At 40.8% G+C, this 20,207-nt stretch overlaps 1 protein-coding gene across 1 annotated transcript in view; it reads left to right on the top strand.

Moving 5' to 3' along the window:
• LOC5572454 overlaps positions 1-20,207 on the top strand; it is a 322,024-nt gene that overhangs the window by 297,856 nt on the left and 3,961 nt on the right. Inside the window, exons 5-6 of the mRNA XM_001660350.2 lie at positions 7,717-9,136; positions 9,201-9,554. Of these exons, the coding sequence (XP_001660400.1) occupies positions 7,717-9,136; positions 9,201-9,554 (1,774 nt within the window). The remainder of the gene's footprint in view (positions 1-7,716; positions 9,137-9,200; positions 9,555-20,207) is intronic.

The raw sequence follows: 20,207 nt of genomic DNA, 5'->3' as shown, positions 1-20,207 counted from the left end.
TGCTATTCCATTAACTCAATGCCTACTTTTATCGAATGTTACAAATATGCAGTTATGGGCAGTTAATTCATCGTTACGAACGATCCTGGATCTACGAACCACCCTAGATCGTGTCTTCCTCTTTATCACTCACTCACACCAATTTGTACAAAAAAAGTGCGCTCTCCCAAGCCCATAGGCTCGCTCATTCTGACTTCTCTATCGAAATTGTGCTCAACTGGACTGGACTGCTGTTGGCCATATGTCAAACACACCATTGCACATCTTCCCTTCACCATACTGAATGGCGCAACACATGTGTGTTCAAACAGTCGCATTTATGACTTACGACACGCAAACGCCAATTTATAGTTCCCCTGCAGTGGATTGTTCTATACTATGGCAGCAGAGAGGGCGACAGTCAGCGATCATCATTCAAACTGCCGGGATGATCCAATCGTGTGTCGTACATATATCCCGGACGTGGATACATATTTGTATTTCTTGATCTTCTTCCTTTCTGGTGACCAGTTTCCAAACGACGCGAACAAGTGTGGCGCGGCACTGACCGCTTGCGACAAGGTGAGTGCGGATATTGGAGCCTATTCTGGTTCGGAGCTTACATCGAGTTGAACTGAGATTATCACACACCAGGTCGCCCTAATGGCAGCAACAACTATCCGAGTGGACTCTCGCTGAGATTGATGCGATCTGTGCCTATTAGTGTAGATCGTATTAACGTTCGCTGATACGAAGCCGTAGTGGTTTTGTTCTTCTTATCAACTGTTTCTTATCGTTTTTTGTTATGATCGTACAGTCAATATACGAGAATACAGTGGGAACGGTCAACGATCAACTTGGAGCGGGACATTTGGAATACAGTATCACATGTAGTCCCACAATTGCCTACGATTCAATATGTTAAATTCTAATTATTATCGATTTGCATGTACCTCATTTAATTTTGGCTAAGGGTTTGTAATTGCAAAGTTTATAAATATTCTGTTGACGAAAATATCCCCATACATTTTGTATGGGACATTTTGAGCTGTAAAAATAGATGTTCCTGATTTGGTATGGAAATAATTCATAATGTGGAAGAAATCCCATTTTCCCCTACAAAATGTTTAAAAACTTTCAGGGCAATCATGTTTTGTAAATATACTTGCCTTCGTCAATAAAAACCGAAATTTCGCCATTTTCTTGCTTTTGAAATCGCAAACATGTACAACAGCGTCGATACCTATGATTGATCAACAAAAATCAAATCGAACTGTGCAAAATTCGAGCTGGCGCTGTACTTGTTTACGCGTGACCTTATTGATCTCATTAGCATATGCGGATTTCAGTGATTTTGTGCAAAGCAAATAGCGCACCGGGCCTTACGAGGTCACGATAATGTTCATGTCTTCATAAAAACTTCTTGCTCAAATCCATAGACAGTTATGAAGAGTCAGTTATGTATCTAGCTCTCTGTAGCTTTGAGTTTCAGTGAAATAAAAACATCTGAAAACAATTTGACTAAATTGAATAATCAAATTGAGATCTTTCACTATCGGCTGTAATGTGGAACCGTAAAACGGGGTACCATTTTGTCTAAAATTTCGAACATGACTCATATACCGAACACTCGAATTTCTATAGCAGTTTTTCAAGAAAATCACTCATACCCGTGTCTTTTTTTTGTATCCGTTTTGCTAAACCCTTAAAAGGCGTGGACGACTTTTTTGCACATATCTTTTGACTCAATTGATCAATTCTCAAAATTTTAACAGTATTGTGTAGGGGATTGGTTGCACCTCCAAATGCACTCATAATGATTTCGATTCCGTTGGCCAATCCGGATACACGTCCGGAAATGTAGTGTACACCTCTTTTTTACCAGTGATTCTTGATAATATTTCAATATATTTAGAATGTATTTAGGTGAAAGTATCCTAAAAGGTTTCTGGTGAATCCTCTCAGGGATCTCTCAAAATCTCAACAGATTCTTATCAGTATCCTCTCAACATTCTCATTGGATTCCTCGCAGGATTCACATGAGATTCTTTCAGAATCTATTCAAGGTTATAATCAGAATTCATCAAAATTATCTCAGTATTTAATTAGGATTTCAGTTGTTGACAGTTGTATTTTATATTTCTCATGATGGGTATATCCTTCAAATGTTGTGCAAGTTTGTGGCGCAAACTAATTCTAATAGTTCTTTTTTTTTTAAATATCTGTGTGCTGCAACTAGATACCGCAGTCATTTAACAAAACTCAAAATATCTCCCTTACGTTTACAATCCCTTAACTTTATGAGACCGTATGTGCTTAAACAGTGTTACGTTTTGCATAATACGTGTTTTATGGATCAAAAATCGTGATTCTGAAACTGGACTTAAATTGGTCACCTGTATTTAAAATGACGGAAATGGCTTCCAATGGCCATATTTTGACGAATAAATATGATTTTTTTGACACGGTATGGACATTTGGGTTGATTCTCCCGGACGGCATACTAAGCCTCATATATCTGAACATGTCAAGTGGCCAAGTGATTGTTATGGTTCAAACGTATTGCACACTAGCTCGCAAGACTTGATACGATACAGACTGCTTTATACATATACTTTCACCTAAATACTTTTGAAATATATTAAAATTTTATCAAAAACCACTTGTGGAATAAGAGGTTTACACTACATTTCCGGCCATGTATCCGGATTGGCCACTGGTATCTAAATTATTGTTGGTGCATTTGGAGATGTAACTAATCCCCTACACAATACTGTTAAAATTTTGAGAATTGATCAATTGAGTCAAAATATATGAGCAAAAGTGTGCAAAAAAGTCGTTCACGTTCACGTCCACGAGGCTGAATATAAAGGCCAAACTTCTACAAGTTATTTACTTTTTGAGTTATTTCAAAATGAAAAATATCTCAATCCTTGGAATCAACCTAAAGGTAGGCAATTTCCTAAGCAAATTCTGCATTCTTCACAGTAATTCGTCAATTTTGCTGGATTGCAAAAAAATACGACAAATAAATTGTTTTCGGCAATTCCACTTAAAAAAATGAATTTTCCACCATAAAAAATGCAAATAATTGCTCGGAAAAGTCGTAAAAAATAACGAACGAACAAAACTAAATTTTCGTATGAATAAAATAAATCGCCATTCATGAATTAAATATGTTTCAACGGAAAATGTATAATCGAACTTTTTACATGAAGGGCCATCGTATCTCGCTAATCAATGACACTCCGTTTTACGGTATTCGTCAAACACATTGTTACGTAAATCCTTCCCTGTTTCAAATGTATCCACTAACCTTTAAACTTCCGCAAACTAACATAGTTTTTAAAATAAGTTCAAATTTCAAAATGTAAATAATGTAAAAAAAAGAAAAGATTTCGGCTCTGTTATGCCCTACGGCGCCTGAGCCTGCCAAATAAACGAGATAAGTAAAAAAAAAATAATTGTTACGTAAATTGATAAAAATGGTATGCTCAAACGTTTTAAGAATATGATAAAGAAAGATTGGACAAGAGTTTTAATTCAAACACATACATGCATACATACGCAAAGCACGTCTATCATATAAAAATGCGTGAAATGCTTAATACATAGAATCTGTATGAGCATTAAATGATTTGGTGCATTTAACACGAATGTCTGATAATTGCTTTGAAAATTAAATTTTCAAACTCCGAGAAAAATAAGATAAAATCTCGCATAACTAATGGTAATCGAGTGTGTAGCTCGTTGTTTTAACCAAATGAATGAACCAAGACAAAAACTATAACCACATGATGATGAAAGAGGGTCTCTTCTTCATCGTAGCATTGTGAAATGACGTGTAAACCCATTCGTTTGATCGATAACAACATGCTACGCACTTGGTTACCAAAGGCTTTTAGGGCGAGACCATAAATTATACGAGAAATATTGTAAAAGCTACATTTTCTAAATAAAAATGCAATAATGAATATAACCAGTGGTGGATGTTCGCATCACTAAGTAACTCACGAGTGTGAGCAAACGCAAAACAAAAATGACAGACTCGTAAACAGGTTTGGTGTGAGTAAGTTCGAACCCACCTGCTCGGGATAGTGTACCAAAAAGAACAGTAAAATGTGATTCAATTTGGTATTGCCAGACAAATCAAGTGTATATCCATCAAATCGACAGAAAACTACACACTAAGAATAAACTATCATCACTCATAACGTCAATTTAATTGTAAGTATAGTGCTTGATGTTAAAAACGATATGATGTGAGTTTGTCATTTGTGCAAAATTACATCCAATGTGACTGAAAATTGTAGCAATCCGAAAAATATTCAGTTCAATGTGACAAAAAATTACTTCAATACGTCAGGCAAATTTCAATAATATTTTATAAGTGTGTACCAGTTTGTAGTTAAAAACCCCTGGAAATCAGAAATCTCGGAGGGGAAAAGCTTTTTTCCCAAAGCCGCAATTGACTCTGAAGAGCTCCGAACACGTTCACGAATCACTTTAGCTACGTTTACTTGCGAGCACGACAGATGCGAGTAAATCAGCACTCTGATGCGCGCGAGTATTTTTTTTGTTGTTGTTGTTCCAGTTTAGCCAAAATGTACGCCACTTTCCATCACTGCTAGGGTGCGAAAGCCCTCAAAACCAAAACTTAGTATGCTCTTCTGAATTCAAATCACATAAAAAGGAAAACCTTAAATTTTGAGCCAAAAATATTAAGATTTACAGGTGGCGACTTGAAGGTGAATTTTCAAGTTATGAAATATGAACTTCAGTGAAGCCTTTATAACTTTGTTATTTTCTAATCAATATTGAAGCACTCAGTTTGTGGAATATCAAGTTTGTCTAAAATCAAAAGTAATCTTATTTAAAAGTAGTTTTCTCCAAATGTTTCCTCTTTTTACTAAAAATAATACCTTTGTTTGACATAACTTCATGGTTACTCAACCAATTTCAAATCTTTTTTCATGCTTTTGAAGCGAATTTAGTAGTTTTCATACTGTGGGTACAACAAATTAATTTATTGGTTTGAAATAGTTATTTTACTGACCAAAAACGTAAATTTTTAATGGAAAATACCATATTTTTGAATTTGTTGTCAGTTATACGTTAACACTGAATCTGGATTCTCCCTTCTGAAAGGTCTTAGAAGCAATGTTTCAAAAATTTTACAATAAAAAATATGTTTGAATATATCCATTATTCAACTCGTAATTATACCAATATGGCTTATAAACTTCGGTTAAACAGTAAAAATGTAATTTCTGGCGAAAAAAAAACAACCTTTCGGAGAAATCTTATTGAAAAATCATGTTTTCGAGTAGTTTTGGTAAGTAACTAAGCCAAACATTTTTTTTATTAATTGTTGTATACACAGTTTGACAACTACTAAATTAGCTTCAAAAGCATGGAAAAAGATCTTGAATGGGAAAAGTATTCATGAATTATGGTCAAACAGAAATTTTTTTTTAGTTAAACGAGGAAAAACGAAGCCTTAGTTAAACGACTACAGATTGTAAAAAAGTTTGGATATTTTTTCTTCATACTTTCTAAAATGGAAGATTTATCCTCCTTTTTTCTCTTATAAGCAGGTGAAATCAACTCACCTTTAAAAAAAATCTGAACTGCTACGGCAAATGAAATGTAATATGTTGTTAACAAAATGTTAATAAAATCTTAAATTTGTTTTATCACATTAGGATGATAGTGTTGCCTAACACAGAACACCTAGATATAAGAAATTAATGTAATGTTTGGAATGATACTAATAAAGAAATAAAAAAAATGTTGATACTTTGATTTTTTGAACCATGTGAGACAGCCTAGCTTAGCTTAGCTTAGCTTAGCTTAGCTTAGCTTAGCTTAGCTTAGCTTAGCTTAGCTTAGACTGACTACACATATCAATGGTTGCTATTCCGTGATTGACCGAAGTCAGTGAAAATGCACAAAGAATCAACTAGAAGTTCGGCTGGGATTGGCCATAATCTTCTTCAGTGTGCATAATTCAGTGCCTCTATTTATACAGGGTCAATAACGGCGCCGGCCACGTCCTTGCAGTCAGGTGGGATTGGAGGAAGGAATGTTAGTGTGTAACCTTTGCTATATGGAGACCGTGTTTACCTCTGCATCTCCACAAAGGTTACTGGGAGGGATGTTTGTTAATGGGGAGGATCGTTGGGTCACAGGATTCACTTTGATAAGCGATTAGACCATGATAAATTATTTGACGCAAGCTAAGGATCGAACACTACCAACCTGCTTCGCGAACCGCGCCACTAATAAATCATGCCACGCGAGCGACGCGCGACACGATTGATCCTGCTCACATCACCCGCCCCCGCAGGAGCAAGCGACGCGAGCAAAGGATTTGATCCTGCTCACATCACCCGTCCCCGCAGGAGCAAGCGACGCGAGCAAAGGATCAAACACAACTAACCTGCTTCGCGAACCGCGCCACTAATAAATCATGCCACGCGAGCGACGCGCGACACGATTGATTCTGCTCACATCAGCCGCCCCCGCAGGAGCAAGCGACGCGAGCAAAGGATCAAACACAACTAACCTGCTTCACGATCCGCGACACTAATAAATCATGCCACGCGAGCGACGCGCGACACGATTGATCCTGCTCACATCACCCGCCCCCGCAGGAGCAAGCGACGCGAGCGAAGGATCAAACACAACTAACCTGCTTCGCGAACCGCGCCACTAATAGATCATGCCACGCGAGCGACGCGCGACACGATTGATCCTGCTCACATCAGCCGCCCCCGCAGGAGCAAGCGACGCGAGCAAAGGATCAAACACAACTCTGAACCATGTGAGACAGCCTAGGTTCAGAAAATGGAAAAGATTCGTAAAACGTACAAGGAATCTTTCTCAAAAACAATCATCGTACTGATTTTTTGATATGTGAAATACCGACTTGCGAACACTGTGCGTTGATTAGAAATCAAAGAATAATTTACATTTAATAAAATGACATCCAGACATTCAATCAAATGTGAGATATTCTCATTCATCTTTTTTGTGCTACAACAACGTTTCATGCTGAAAACCCCGAAATGAATATTATTCAACATTTGACTTCAGACGTTTGTCCATTATGGAGTCTGAGATTTCCCAAAAAAAAATAAAAAACAAAAACTGTGACCGTCACATTCTCCTCGCATGACTTGACCGAGCCAGGCTATTCCAGTGAAATTGGTGATAATGCTTGCAAGGCCTTTCTCGACTTTTGCTTGCGTACCTTTCGTCCGTTCTCTGCTTTCTGCTCTGCAAATTGTCTCAAAGGCTGTTCTCAAAATATGCTGCAATGAGACAACTGGCTGGCTGACCAAATACGAACCGGTCAGAGTCAGTCAGTCACCGACCGCACAGACAGAGTCGCAATTTTTATGTGTTAGGCCAAAAATCATTTCTCTTTATGCGGATTTTTTATTTTGTGCTCAATTGGGATCCCCCATGAACAAGACACCATGTGAGCGATGGACAAGAGTTTTATATTCGGAGGTCACGTGTTGTTCTAGTTTCCCAACGCCATAAACTCGAAACGAATGGACTTCGTTTTCTGCTGGGACAATTCATCATTTTGCAAAAGGGTCAAAAAGGGTACGCGACGAGGTGTCCTCGCTCGCGGTGTGACTTATTTGGCGGTGGGAAAAGCTTGGCCTTAAGAATTATGGACTTGTACAATAACTGTTTTCTCTCGAATTTCTTTTGTTTTCGCAGATTTATCGCCCGTGAACTGGACCAAGAAGTCATCCATCAACTGCTACAACATCGAGGAGGGTCGTGTTATCGAGAGGCCCAAAGGTCGCTACATTTCGCCAATTCGAATAAAAAACAAGCAACAAGCGCTTGCGCAAGGAATCGTCGGATCGGGAGGCGCAAACACCCCTGTTAGTCGACGAATACTGCAACGAGACAAGGGATCGGTGGATGGTGGAGGTTTGACGGTGGATGGTAGTTTAGCTAAAAGCTTAAGCAAATCGATTGGTAATATTAGTGCTTCGATCGGAGATAAAAGTCCTTCACTAAGCCATCGATCGATCGTCTATCGTGAAAAGGAGAAAAAGAATCCATTGGGCAGTACTCGACTGTCGTGCTACCAAACTATTAGCTTTGAGTCAAGTGAAAACGTAGCTAAAAGTCAATTGTACAAATCGGTTGACGATTTAATCTTTCTCAATGGATCCAATGCGGCGGAAGATTGTGAAACGGTCCTTTCCTGCGATAGTGCAGTGAACAAAGAGCGAACTCTGTTCTGCGGCGCCACTCCCAACCAGCTAAACCAAAGTCTTATCAATAGTAGCGTTAGTAGTAAAAGTTACAACAACCGAGCAGCATCCACCACAGAGCAGCAGCACTTATCAGCAGTTGTCGGAATAGTAGCTGATGAACCAAAGAACGAACTATCGAACATGGCCGGTATTGGAGGCGACCACGACGAAACTTACGGATTCTCTCAAATGAAAGAAACCTCATTCGAAACCATGTATCGGCTCAAATTGAATGCACTGAAACATGAGGAACAGAAAACACCTTCGAAAAAGAAGGACAATTTTACCAACAAAATCAAAGCTATGTCCGATCGAACGCAAAAACTGTTTTCAAAAATCTACTCAAACTCATCCTACAAAACCAACAGCACAGGTGAAAGCAACTTCCACTCAGGCCATTCGAAATCCCTCAAAAAGTCTCCATCAAAAGTGTCCAACAATCGGCGGAGCGTAAGCTACGGCGCCCTTCCTGGACTGGCAGATTTCCAAAAGAACATGGACAAATCTCCACAAGATCCCAAACTAACAGACCAACAACAGGACGACGAACTGAATGGCACTGTCATTCACTTGGCCCCTCCCAACAATCGACACGATGCGGAAGATTGCGATTCAGGAATTCTGGTCAACGAATCCGGAGCATCGTCCATACTTGAGACGGAAGACGTATTCCTACCAAGCATTCCGTCCAAGGTGATGAACAACTGCACGGATAACACCGAATTCAAATTAGTAACGATCAAACTGGACGAGAGCAGCGAAGAAGCCGAGAACCTGGGTATCATCGTGAGTCCGATGAACAACGGCGAAGGCGATATCAGCAATCGATACAAGGTAGCTCACGTGCTGCCGGGAGGCTTAGTATACACGTAAGTGGCCCATTTCAACTCATTAGATGTTCTAGTTAACCCCACGATCTTTCCGGCATTTTAGCGAAGGCACCATTCAACCAAACGACGAAATCGTCAACATCCTTGGCAAACGATTGCGCGGTCTTTCGATGCGACAGGTTCAGGATCTGCTGAACGGATGCACTCGAAGAGGCAGCGGACGCACCAGTATCGATCTTGTCATTTGTAGGAGCAAAGTAAATGATAGTGATCTGGACCTACAGCAGCAGCAACAGCCGGTGAATCGACGGTTGTTCCGAAACAATCGAATGATTTCACTGGATTCCTACTTGGATCAGGAGGAGAAGCCGCACCAGCCGCTACACAGTCACAGCGAGGACCAACAGCACAGCGATGCGAGCTCCGATCACGACAACTACGCTTCGATTGCTATCAAGTGAGTACGGACTTAATTTAAGTTCTAGAATATTGAAGCAAATTTCTGGCAGAATTCGCTAAATGCAAATTTTGATTTTTATACTTCGATTTAAATATCGGCTGAGGCTAAATGGATTACCAAAAAATAATTGGAAGCCCAACAATTCTGTCGAGCAAGTAATCAGCTATTGGATTTTCGACTGGTATATTTGTTAAAGAGTTTCTGGGGAAATTACTGCTTTTACCACCTGAAGAACTCCTTGTAGGAAGCCGGATCTTATTCTTGACACTTTTGATTCACTTCGGAAGTGGGGTTTATGGGAAGCTAAAGAGCTAATATTTGACCCACAATATGCGTCGTACTGCGGCGCTCCCTACTGCAATGTTGTAGACAATTTGGCCGTGAAAAACCCCGCATGTCAAAGTGAATCATGGAATACCCCAAGGAGTTCTACACAATGAACGAATAAAAGTAGGGCTCTCTGGAAAAAAATAAAGGATGAATCCAAAAGGATTTCCATTATCTGAGAAATTCTCGCAAACATCTAAGATGAATACCAGGAAAAATGATTTGTTGCTAATGTTGAGGCTTCAGAAATCCAGTTAGAATTTCTGTGAAAAATCTTAAAATAATTCTTGGAAATGTTTCCTTTTTTTTACGAAATTTTGAAGGAATCTATAAATACAGTGCAACCTCCATTAGTAGATGTTCCATGACTCGATATCGACTCATGGGATCACACTAAAACCAAAATTTCATGATTACTACTCTGCCCATAATTTCATAACAGTCACATTCGACATTTTTGACAAATTGCAGTTAATACCATGAAGAGTCATCAAATGTTAAATACTTTCGATCAACTTACTGAAATCTGTGCGATTGTTCTAGAAAATTCGAAAAAAAATACCAAGTTGTTTTGTCACATTGGTAATTATAACCGCATAACAGTCACATTGAGATTATAAATGAGCCTCGTAATACTATAGCAATGAAATTTATACCAGAATTATGTTTTGAATATTCACCTAGTATGCGATATGAGTTGTACAAAATATCAGCCTCTAATTAACACTTTTGTGTTCCTGGTAATTTTTAGAAATTTTAGTATCCTCCCATACTGCCGTAAAATGCACACTTGTTACTCCATTTACTCAATGCCTACTTTTGTCGAATGTTACAGTTATGCATTTATGGGCAGTACTGTGGTTCCTCGAAACAGCTTTCCATGACTCGATGTTTCCATGAGTCGATGGTCCCTTCAGATATCCACTCATGAAGGTTTAAATGTACACTGATTTATTGTTTTTTGTTTATTCCATGACATAATGTAATAGAAATTTCCAGGAAAAATTGTAAGATACATCCTGATGACTTATTTATTATAAATTAATTTGAATGACTTTTGGTAAGTATTTTTGGATGATTTAAAAATAATACCTGAAGGAATTTCGATTTTCAATAAGTTCAGTGAAACCCGTCGAGGAATCATCAAAATACTTTCTAGGTATCTCTAAAGTATTGATTTTGAGATAAAGCAGATACAAATACTATTTTTCTATCTGGGCTGGGACGTTTCGCATAAATACGTTTGGCATAATGAGAATTAGGTATATGGCTTCTTTGAAATGCAATTGTTCTTGCGTGAAACTACTTTATGCGAAACGTCCATTATGCCAAATGATCTTATGCGAAACGTCCTTATGCGAAACGTCTTTATGCGAAATGGGTCATCGCCTTTTCTATCATGTTATGAGCGTTTGTACGTGCTAAAAATTCTTTTGTTCTTTTGACTTTTCCTGTGCGCCGTGTGTTGGTGCTGTCTCGCTCTCTCTCACGGGTAACTTGAAAGCACAGTTAATTCAGTGTTCAAATTCTATAAACACAGTAAAAGTCAAATGTTTTATAGCATGCAGAGGCTCATATACGAAAATGTTTGAAGGGGAGAAAAAAGATCCCTATTAGATTATAAACGTTTTCAAAGTTAAACAACCCCATAGAATAATGACCTCGAAGACAACCTAAAACATAAAGATCTGACAAATTGGGTCCTAAAATTTGTAATGAAATCTTGTTTTTATTTAATAACACGAAAAAGCATGTTACTGTAATTACTTTAGCAATTTTTCCCGCTCAAATAATGGCTATATCATGTTTAAACTTTAATTTAAAAATTTGGTCCCTAAATGAACCTTGACACTTTTGATCATGTTTGACGTTCGCTTAGTCGACAAAAACACCACAGGGGTTTTAGTTCGACCACTGGGGTTGTTCCTATCTGACGTTTCGTAAGGGACACGGAAAACAAAATACACCCAAAATTTGAGTTTAAGCCAAAGGATTCGACAAAATCTAATAAAAATGTTTTTGGGCTTAAACCAACGGAAAACAATAGAAAATTGAGTAAACATGTGTTTTTGGCCTAATTTTAAGCGTTTGGCACTAAAATTGGGACAGGGCTTTAGGACCCAATTGTCAGCTTCCTACAAGCTATGTCAAAATTTTAATGCTATAAAAAATTAACACTGGAATTTATGGGCCCCAGGAGCTCGGTACCTGGTACGTACCGCACCGCTATAGCTACGTTACTATATTTAGCGTGCTGACTCATTTATGTGTGATAACTAGAAAATCTATTGTAGATCTTCGTATCATCTTATCCAGTTTTTACACGACAACGATTCTTATTACACTCCAACCTCTTTTTACGACCGTTTTTTTACCGACGGTTTTTTTCCGACCAATTTTTACGACCGAAATTCAGATTAACGACCGTTTTTATAAATGATCATTATCTTAAAAACTATTCAAAATAGAGGATCATGATGTTCAGCAATATTGTTCAGTAGTTCAAGGGCTAACATATGGTGGTCATTGAATTGCGGAATTCTGCCTCTAGGCGGCGCTAGTGAGCATGAAACATTTGTTTTGCGGATATCTCAGGATCCTGGCAACTTAGAAAGATGGCGTCTTCGGCAAAGTTGTTCAGCAGCTCAAGGACTATCATTATAAACGCTATGTGGTTCAAAATTTTGCCACCAGGCAGCGCTAGTGAGCATGAAACTTTTATTTTGCGGATATCTCAGGATCCTGGCCACTTCGAAAGATGGCGTCTTCGGCAAAGTTGTTCAGTAGCTCAAAGACTATCATTATAAACGCTATGAGATTCAAAATTTTGCCACCAGGCGGCGCTAGTGAGCATGAAACATTTGTTTTGCGGATATCTAACGATCCTGGCCATTTAGAAAGATGGCGTCTTCGGCAAAGTTGTTCAGTAGCTCAAGGACTATCATAATTCTAGCCACGAGATTCGAGATTTTGCCACCAGGCGGCGCTAATGAGCATATAATATTTGTTTTCCGGATAGCTCAGGATCCTGACCACTTAGAAAGATGGCGTCTTCAGCAAAGTTGTTCAGTAGCTCAAAGACTATCATTATAAACGCTATGAGATTCAAAATTTTGCCACCAGGCGGCGCTAGTGAGCATGAAACTTTTGTTTTGCGGATATCTCAGGATCCTGGCCACTTAGAAAGATGGCGTCTTCGGCAAAGTTGTTCAGTAGCTCAAGGACTATCATTATAAGCGCTATGGGATTCAAAATTTTGCCACCAGGCAGCGCTAGTGAGCATGAAACATTTGTTTTGCGGATATCTCACGATCCTGGCCATTTAGCAAGATGGCGTCTTCGGCAAAATTGTTCAGTAGCTCAAGGACTATCATAATTCTAGCCAAGAGATTCGAGATTTTGCCACCAGGCGGCGCTAGTGAGCATGAAACTTTTGTTTTGCGGATATCTCAGGATCCTGGCCACTTAGAAAGATGGCGTCTTCGGCAAAGTTGTTCAGTAGCTCAAGGACTATCATTATAAGCGCTATGGGATTCAAAATTTTGCCACCAGGCAGCGCTAGTGAGCATGAAACATTTGTTTTGCGGATATCTCACGATCCTGGCCATTTAGCAAGATGGCGTCTTCGGCAAAATTGTTCAGTAGCTCAAGGACTATCATAATTCTAGCCAAGAGATTCGAGATTTTGCCACCAGGCGGCGCTAGTGAGCATATAATATTTGTTTTCCGGATAGCTCAAGATCCTGACCACTTAGAGAGATGGCGTCTTCGGCAAAGTTTTTCAGTAGCTCAAAGACTATCATTATAAACGCTATGAGATTCAAAATTTTGCCACCAGGCGGCGCTAGTGAGCATGAAACATTTGTTTTGCGGATATCTCACGATCCTGGCCATTTAGCAAGATGGCGTCTTCGGCAAAATTGTTCAGTAGCTCAAGGACTATCATAATTCTAGCCAAGAGATTCGAGATTTTGCCACCAGGCGGCGCTAGTGAGCATATAATATTTGTTTTCCGGATAGCTCAAGATCCTGACCACTTAGAGAGATGGCGTCTTCGGCAAAGTTTTTCAGTAGCTCAAAGACTATCATTATAAACGCTATGAGATTCAAAATTTTGCCACCAGGCGGCGCTAGTGAGCATGAAACATTTGTTTTGCGGATATCTCACGATCCTGGCCATTTAGCAAGATGGCGTCTTCGGCAAAATTGTTCAGTAGCTCAAGGACTATCATAATTCTAGCCAAGAGATTCGAGATTTTGCCACCAGGCGGCGCTAGTGAGCATATAATATTTGTTTTCCGGATAGCTCAGGATCCTGACCACTTAGAAAGATGGCGTCTTCGGCAAAGTTGTTCAGTAGCTCAAGGACTATAATTATAAACGCTATGAGGTTCAAAATATTGCCACCAGGCGGCGCTAGTGAGCATAGAATTTTTGTTTTGCGAATAGCTCAGGATCCCGACCGCTTAGAGATATGGCGTCTTCGGCAAAGTTGTTCAGTAGCTCAAGCGCTATCACTATATAAGCTATGAGATTCAAAATTTTGCCACCAGGCGGCGCTAGTGAGCATAGAACTTTTGTTTTGTGGGTAGCTCAGGATCCTGATCGCTTAGAGAGCTGGCGTCTTCGGCAAAGTTGTTCAGTAGCTCAAGGACTATCATTATAAACGCTATGAGGTCCAAAATTTTGCCACTAGGCGGCGCTAGTGAGCATGAAAATTTTGTTTTGCGGATATCTTAGCATCCTGGCCATTTAAAAAGATGGCGCCTTCGGCGAAGTTGTTCATTAGCTCAAGCGTTATCATTACAAAAGTTATGAGATTCAAAATTTTGCTACCAGGCGGCGCTAGTGAGCATGAAACTTTTGTTATGCGGATATATTAGGATCCTGACTACAGAGACATGGCGTCTTGGGCAAAGTTGAGCTACTCAACAAGTTTACCGAAGACTCCATCTTTCTTAGTGGTCAGAATCCTGAGATATTCGCAAAACGAAAGTTTCATGCTCACTAGCGCCGCCTTGTGGCAACATTTTCAATATCATGGCTTTTATAATGATAGCGCTTGACCAACTGAACAACTTTGCCGAAGACGCCATCTTTCTAAGTGGTCAGAATCCTGAAATATTTGCAAAAAAAAAATCATGCTCACTAGCGCCACCTGGTGGCAAAATTTTGAATCTAATAACTTTTATAATCATAACGCTTGAGGTACTGAGCAACTCTGCCGAAGGCGCCATCTTTCTAAGTGGCCAGGATCCTAAGATATCCGCAGATCAATAGTAGCATGCACATTCGTACTGCCTGGTGGCGCAATTTCACTTAAGCAGTGCTGCCAGCAACGAAAAAAATTTGAACCCTTCATGAAAAACTGGATTACAGTTGAAGAGTATTGCTATGTTGCTAAGCATTATATTTTTCTGTTCGATGGTTATGAATTTTACTTCATTCTTCTTAAACAGTGTTGCCAGCCACATGAACATTTGTGATTCGGCCGATTGTATGGCACGCAACACTTCCTTCGACTTTGGTGAACATTCGGTATCGTTATCTTTATTTTTTTTTTGGTATTTGCAAATCACACCCCCATAAAATTGGCTCTTTTGATAACAATCGAGCAGTGTTGCCATCTTTTACCAAAATATGAAAACTTGAACGGCCATTTTGGAAAGTTCTTAACCCATGCTTCAACTTTGCCGAAGATCTCGATTCAGTATTTCAGCATCTAGACGTTGCATTTTTCAACAACCTGATTTTATTTACGACCGATTTTTTTTACGACCCCCCGATAACGGTCGTAAAAAGAGGTTGGGGTGTACTTGGTAAACACTTATCAAATGAAACAAAAGTGCTTTCAGTAGCCTGAATCTTCAGAGAATTTTGTGTTTGCTTATCCGCTGTTAACAGGAGCTACGGGCTCCTCTGTGCTTATGCATTTCGCAGCACTCGAAGCATTTTCTCCAAATTTGTAGCAATTTGTAAATTGAACAAACGTAAGAGCTACGTGGATTTTCCGGTAGCCATTACGAAGCGTTTCAATAGGATCTAGATGGTTTTGCATTAAATTTAACGTAAATAAAGACCTAAAGTTGGCGTGTGCGTGGCTGCTATTCAGGAAGTGCGTTGGCTAAGATCTGGAGAACGTGAATTCAGAGCGGTAGATCCCGTCGCTAACACCGCTTTCAAATACAACATCTATTACAGCGGTGGCGATAAAGCTGAACACGGAGTCGGTTTCATAGTGATCGGGAAGCAGATGAAGCGCGTTATTAGGTGGAGGCCGATCAACGAGCGAATCTGCGTATTGAGGATTCGGGGCAAGTTCTTCAACTACAGCCTGATCAACGTATATGCACCGACTAACGACAAACCCGATGACGTGAAGGACGCGTTTTACGAATGTCTAGACAAGACCTATGGAGAATGCCCAAAACACGACGTGAAAATTGTCATCGGCGACGCTAATGCGCAGGTCGGAAAAGAGGACTTCTTCCGCCCTATCATTGGTAAAGAGAGCCTTCACTCTGTTACCAACGACAACGGCCTACGTTTAGTGAACTTTGCTGCCACCAGGGGGATGGCCATCAGTAGCACTTACTTTGCACGCAAGGATATCCGCAAGCACACCTGGCAACACCCAAATGGCGAACTTTGCAACCAAATCGACCATGTTCTGGTAGACGGCCGACATTTTTCCGACGTCATCGATGTTAGAACTTTCAGGGGTCCTAATATCGACTCAGACCACTATCTCGTTGTAAGCAAAATTCGAGCGCGATTATCAACCGTCTCGAGTTCTAGAAATCGACAATCGTTGCGTTTCAATATCCAACGCCTGTCAGCAGATGGTGTAGCAGCGAACTACCATCAAAAGCTCGACGAGCGGATTAGCGAAATCGACGAAAGCGTCAACCTCAGCGATCTGTGGGAGTCAGTCCACGGAGCAGTGAGCACAGTAGCGCGAGAAGTGGTAGATACTGCTCAACGAAGACCAAGGAACGGTTGGTTCGACGAGGAGTGCCAGAGAATGACGAACGAGAAGAACATGGCTAGAAGCCGGATGCTGGTGTCTGGTACCCGTCAGAGCAGAGAGCGGTACAAGGAAGCAAGGGCAGCCGAAAAACGGATCCATCGCAGAAAGAAAAAGGAGCATGAAGAGGCAGTAATTGCTCAGGCGCAAGAAGCTATGGAAGAGAACAACATGCGACGGTTCTACGAGTCCGTAAATGGTGTGCGGAGAAAAACAGCGCCGTCTCCCGCCATGTGCAACGACCGTGAAGGAAACTTGCTGACGGATAAGACAATGGTGGCCGCCAGGTGGAAAGAGTACTTTGAGTCATTGTTGAATGGAAATAATGGAAGTGGATCTGGTAGCAGAATTCAAATCGATGACGATGGACAGGCTGTGGAACCTCCAACGCTAGATGAGGTAAAAAAAGCTATCAATGGGCTGAAGAACAACAAGGCTGCTGGGAAGGACGAGCTCCCGGCCGAACTTCTCAAACACGGAAGCGAGCAGCTGCACGAACTCCTTCACCGTATCATATCGAGGATATGGGAGGAAGAACAAATGCCTACTAGTTGGTTGGAAGGTCTCATTTCCCCTTTGTACAAGAAAGGGCATCGACTGGAGTGCGCCAATTACCGAGGGATAACACTCCTTAATTCGGCGTACAAAATCATGTCTGGAGTTCTGTTCAACAGATTGAGACCGTATGAGGAGTCCTTTGTCGGCGAATACCAAGCTGGTTTTCGAGAGGGCCGATCAACGACGTATCAAATGTTTACCCTGCGTCAAATCCTAGATAAATTCCGGGAGTACAACTTGCAGACTCATCATCTGTTTGTAGATTTCAAAGCAGCGTACGATTCAGTGAAGAGAAACGAGTTGTGGCAAATTATGTCCGAACATGGCTTTCCGGCGAAGCTGATTAGACTGATTCGTGCAACGCTTGATGGATCAAAATCAAGTGTGCGGGTGGTGGACGAGATTTCATCATCGTTCGTAACCTTAGATGGATTGAAACAGGGTGACGCTCTTTCTAACTTGCTGTTTAACATAGCGCTCGAAGGTGCTATCAGGAGAGCCGGTGTGCAGAGAAGCGGTACCATTATCACACGTTCTCATATGCTCCTTGGCTTCGCGGACGATATCGACATCATCGGGATTGACCGTCGGGCAGTGGAAGAGGTGTTCGTGCCTTTCAAGAGGGAGACAGCGAGAATCGGGCTCACGATCAACACCACAAAAACGAAGTACATGATAGCTGGTGGTCAACGTGGGTCCGGACGTGTTAGTGGTAGCGAAATGGTGCTAGGTGGTGATAAGTTTGAAGTGGTGGAAGAATTTGTGTATCTTGGAACACTAGTGACATGCGATAATGATGTTACCCGCGAGGTGAAAAGACGTATTGCAGCTGCGAGTCGGGCTTTCTACGGGCTGCGTAACCAGCTGAAGTCCCGTAGCCTGCAAACGAAAACAAAACTCGCGTTATACAAGACACTGATCCTTCCGGTTGTCCTTTATGGCCATGAATCATGGACATTGAAGGAAGTCGACCGGAGAGCTTTCGGGGTGTTTGAACGTAAAGTGCTGCGAACAATACTCGGCGGTAAACTAGAAAACGGCATCTGGCGGCGTCGCATGAATCACGAGTTGTACCAAGTGTATAAAGAGGTGGATATTGTCAAGCGCATAAAACACGGCAGGCTGCGTTGGGCTGGTCACGTTGCCCGTATGCCGGAAGAACGACAAGCAAAGATAATATTCAACAGAGAACCCGGACGAGGCCGCCGACTTCGTGGTAGGCCGCGCACACGATGGCTTTTTGCGGTTGAGGAGGACTTAAGGGCACTTAACGTTCAGGGCGACTGGAAGCGATTGGCCCAGGACCGAGCCCAGTGGAGAAGACTCATCCATTCGGCGCAGATTCATCGTAGCGAATTGTAGCCCATCAAGTATCAAGTAAGTAAAGACCTAAAGGCTTTGGAAGAAAACTAATTCCCAATTGGAAAATATAAACAAACTTAAAAGATTGTGATATTATTATATTCAATCTGAGCATTTTGAATCCTGCTTCCCACTTTTTGTGGTCTATCGCTAGCTTTCCAGGCGAATCCTGACATTTTATACCTATCCCAACCTCAACCGCAGTAGCACTTATGAGGGTGTCGCTGAGTCGGTGGCCTCTCATTAAGTAAGTCCTACATAAACATTTCCTTCCCCTATCCCAAGTTACGGTAAAGATGGGCGTGGCCGGGAATATCAATATTCAAGCTTTTGATATACTTGCTTAAGATTGGATCAAACTTTCAGTCTGAATGAGATTATCAAAGAGAAACACGAATGTTGCTAGTATCCAATCTACGAAAATACCGTAACTACGCTAACGCTAACGCTAACTAGGAGAAGCAGCTTGCTAGGCTACTTTTGCTACATGTGTTAGGTGCACTGGCCCCTCCTCGAAGACAAACCGTAAGGTGGTTTCGTGTAGATAAGGGCCTGAGACCAAGAGTAATGTCTGTGTAGTTTGTACTCTAGAGATTGGAAGAATAAATCGGAACTGTTTAAAAGAATCGAATTACTCAATTGAACGAGTGATTCGTGGCTCTTGTTTTGGCGAGAGACGGGGCCTTCCTTTGCCGAGTGGTCAGAGTCCTCGACTACAAAGCAAAGCCATGCTGAAGGTATTTGAGTTCGATTCCCAGTCGGTCAAGGATCTTTTCGTAAAGGGGGGTAGAGTATCATCGTATCTACCACATGACATACGAATGTGAGAAAGGCAACTTTGGCAAAGACATTTAAAAACGGTGGAAGTGCTCATTGAACACTAAGCTGAGAAGCAGGCTCTCCCAAGCAACCAATAGTTCGGATTTTACTTGACTGGCGAACTCAGAAGTTCCAATTTAGTTCCATAGAACTTTAATGCTGATTGAAAAGACGCGTAGTCTGCAATCAGAACTTAATTCTCAAAGAGGTACTGTATTTATCCAGCACGAACTTTAAAGTATAATTGAAGATTTCTACGTTCTTTCAAATAAACTCTAAAGTTCACAACTAGTTAACAACTAACTAACTTAGAACTTCAGTGTAAAGTTCAGTTAAATCACTAACCGTACTCATGGGAAACTTTTCTCCAACTTGAAAATAAAAGTAAGTTCGAATGTACATTTCGCAGCGACTTGGTAGGGTTCAAAGTGAACCTATTAGGAACTCCAAATACGACGGCTACTTAAATTACTAACCGTACCAATTTAACACTTCCATCGGACATGGAAGTTATTGAAAGAAATATCGTTTTAAATTACTCCTTTTGAAGATTTTCT

Source organism: Aedes aegypti, chromosome 2, assembly GCF_002204515.2.
Source record: "Aedes aegypti strain LVP_AGWG chromosome 2, AaegL5.0 Primary Assembly, whole genome shotgun sequence".
NCBI classification, from domain to species: domain Eukaryota; kingdom Metazoa; phylum Arthropoda; class Insecta; order Diptera; family Culicidae; genus Aedes; species Aedes aegypti.
The sequence above is the reverse complement of the archived record's forward strand: the minus strand, read 5'-3'. Positions and strand labels throughout refer to the sequence as shown.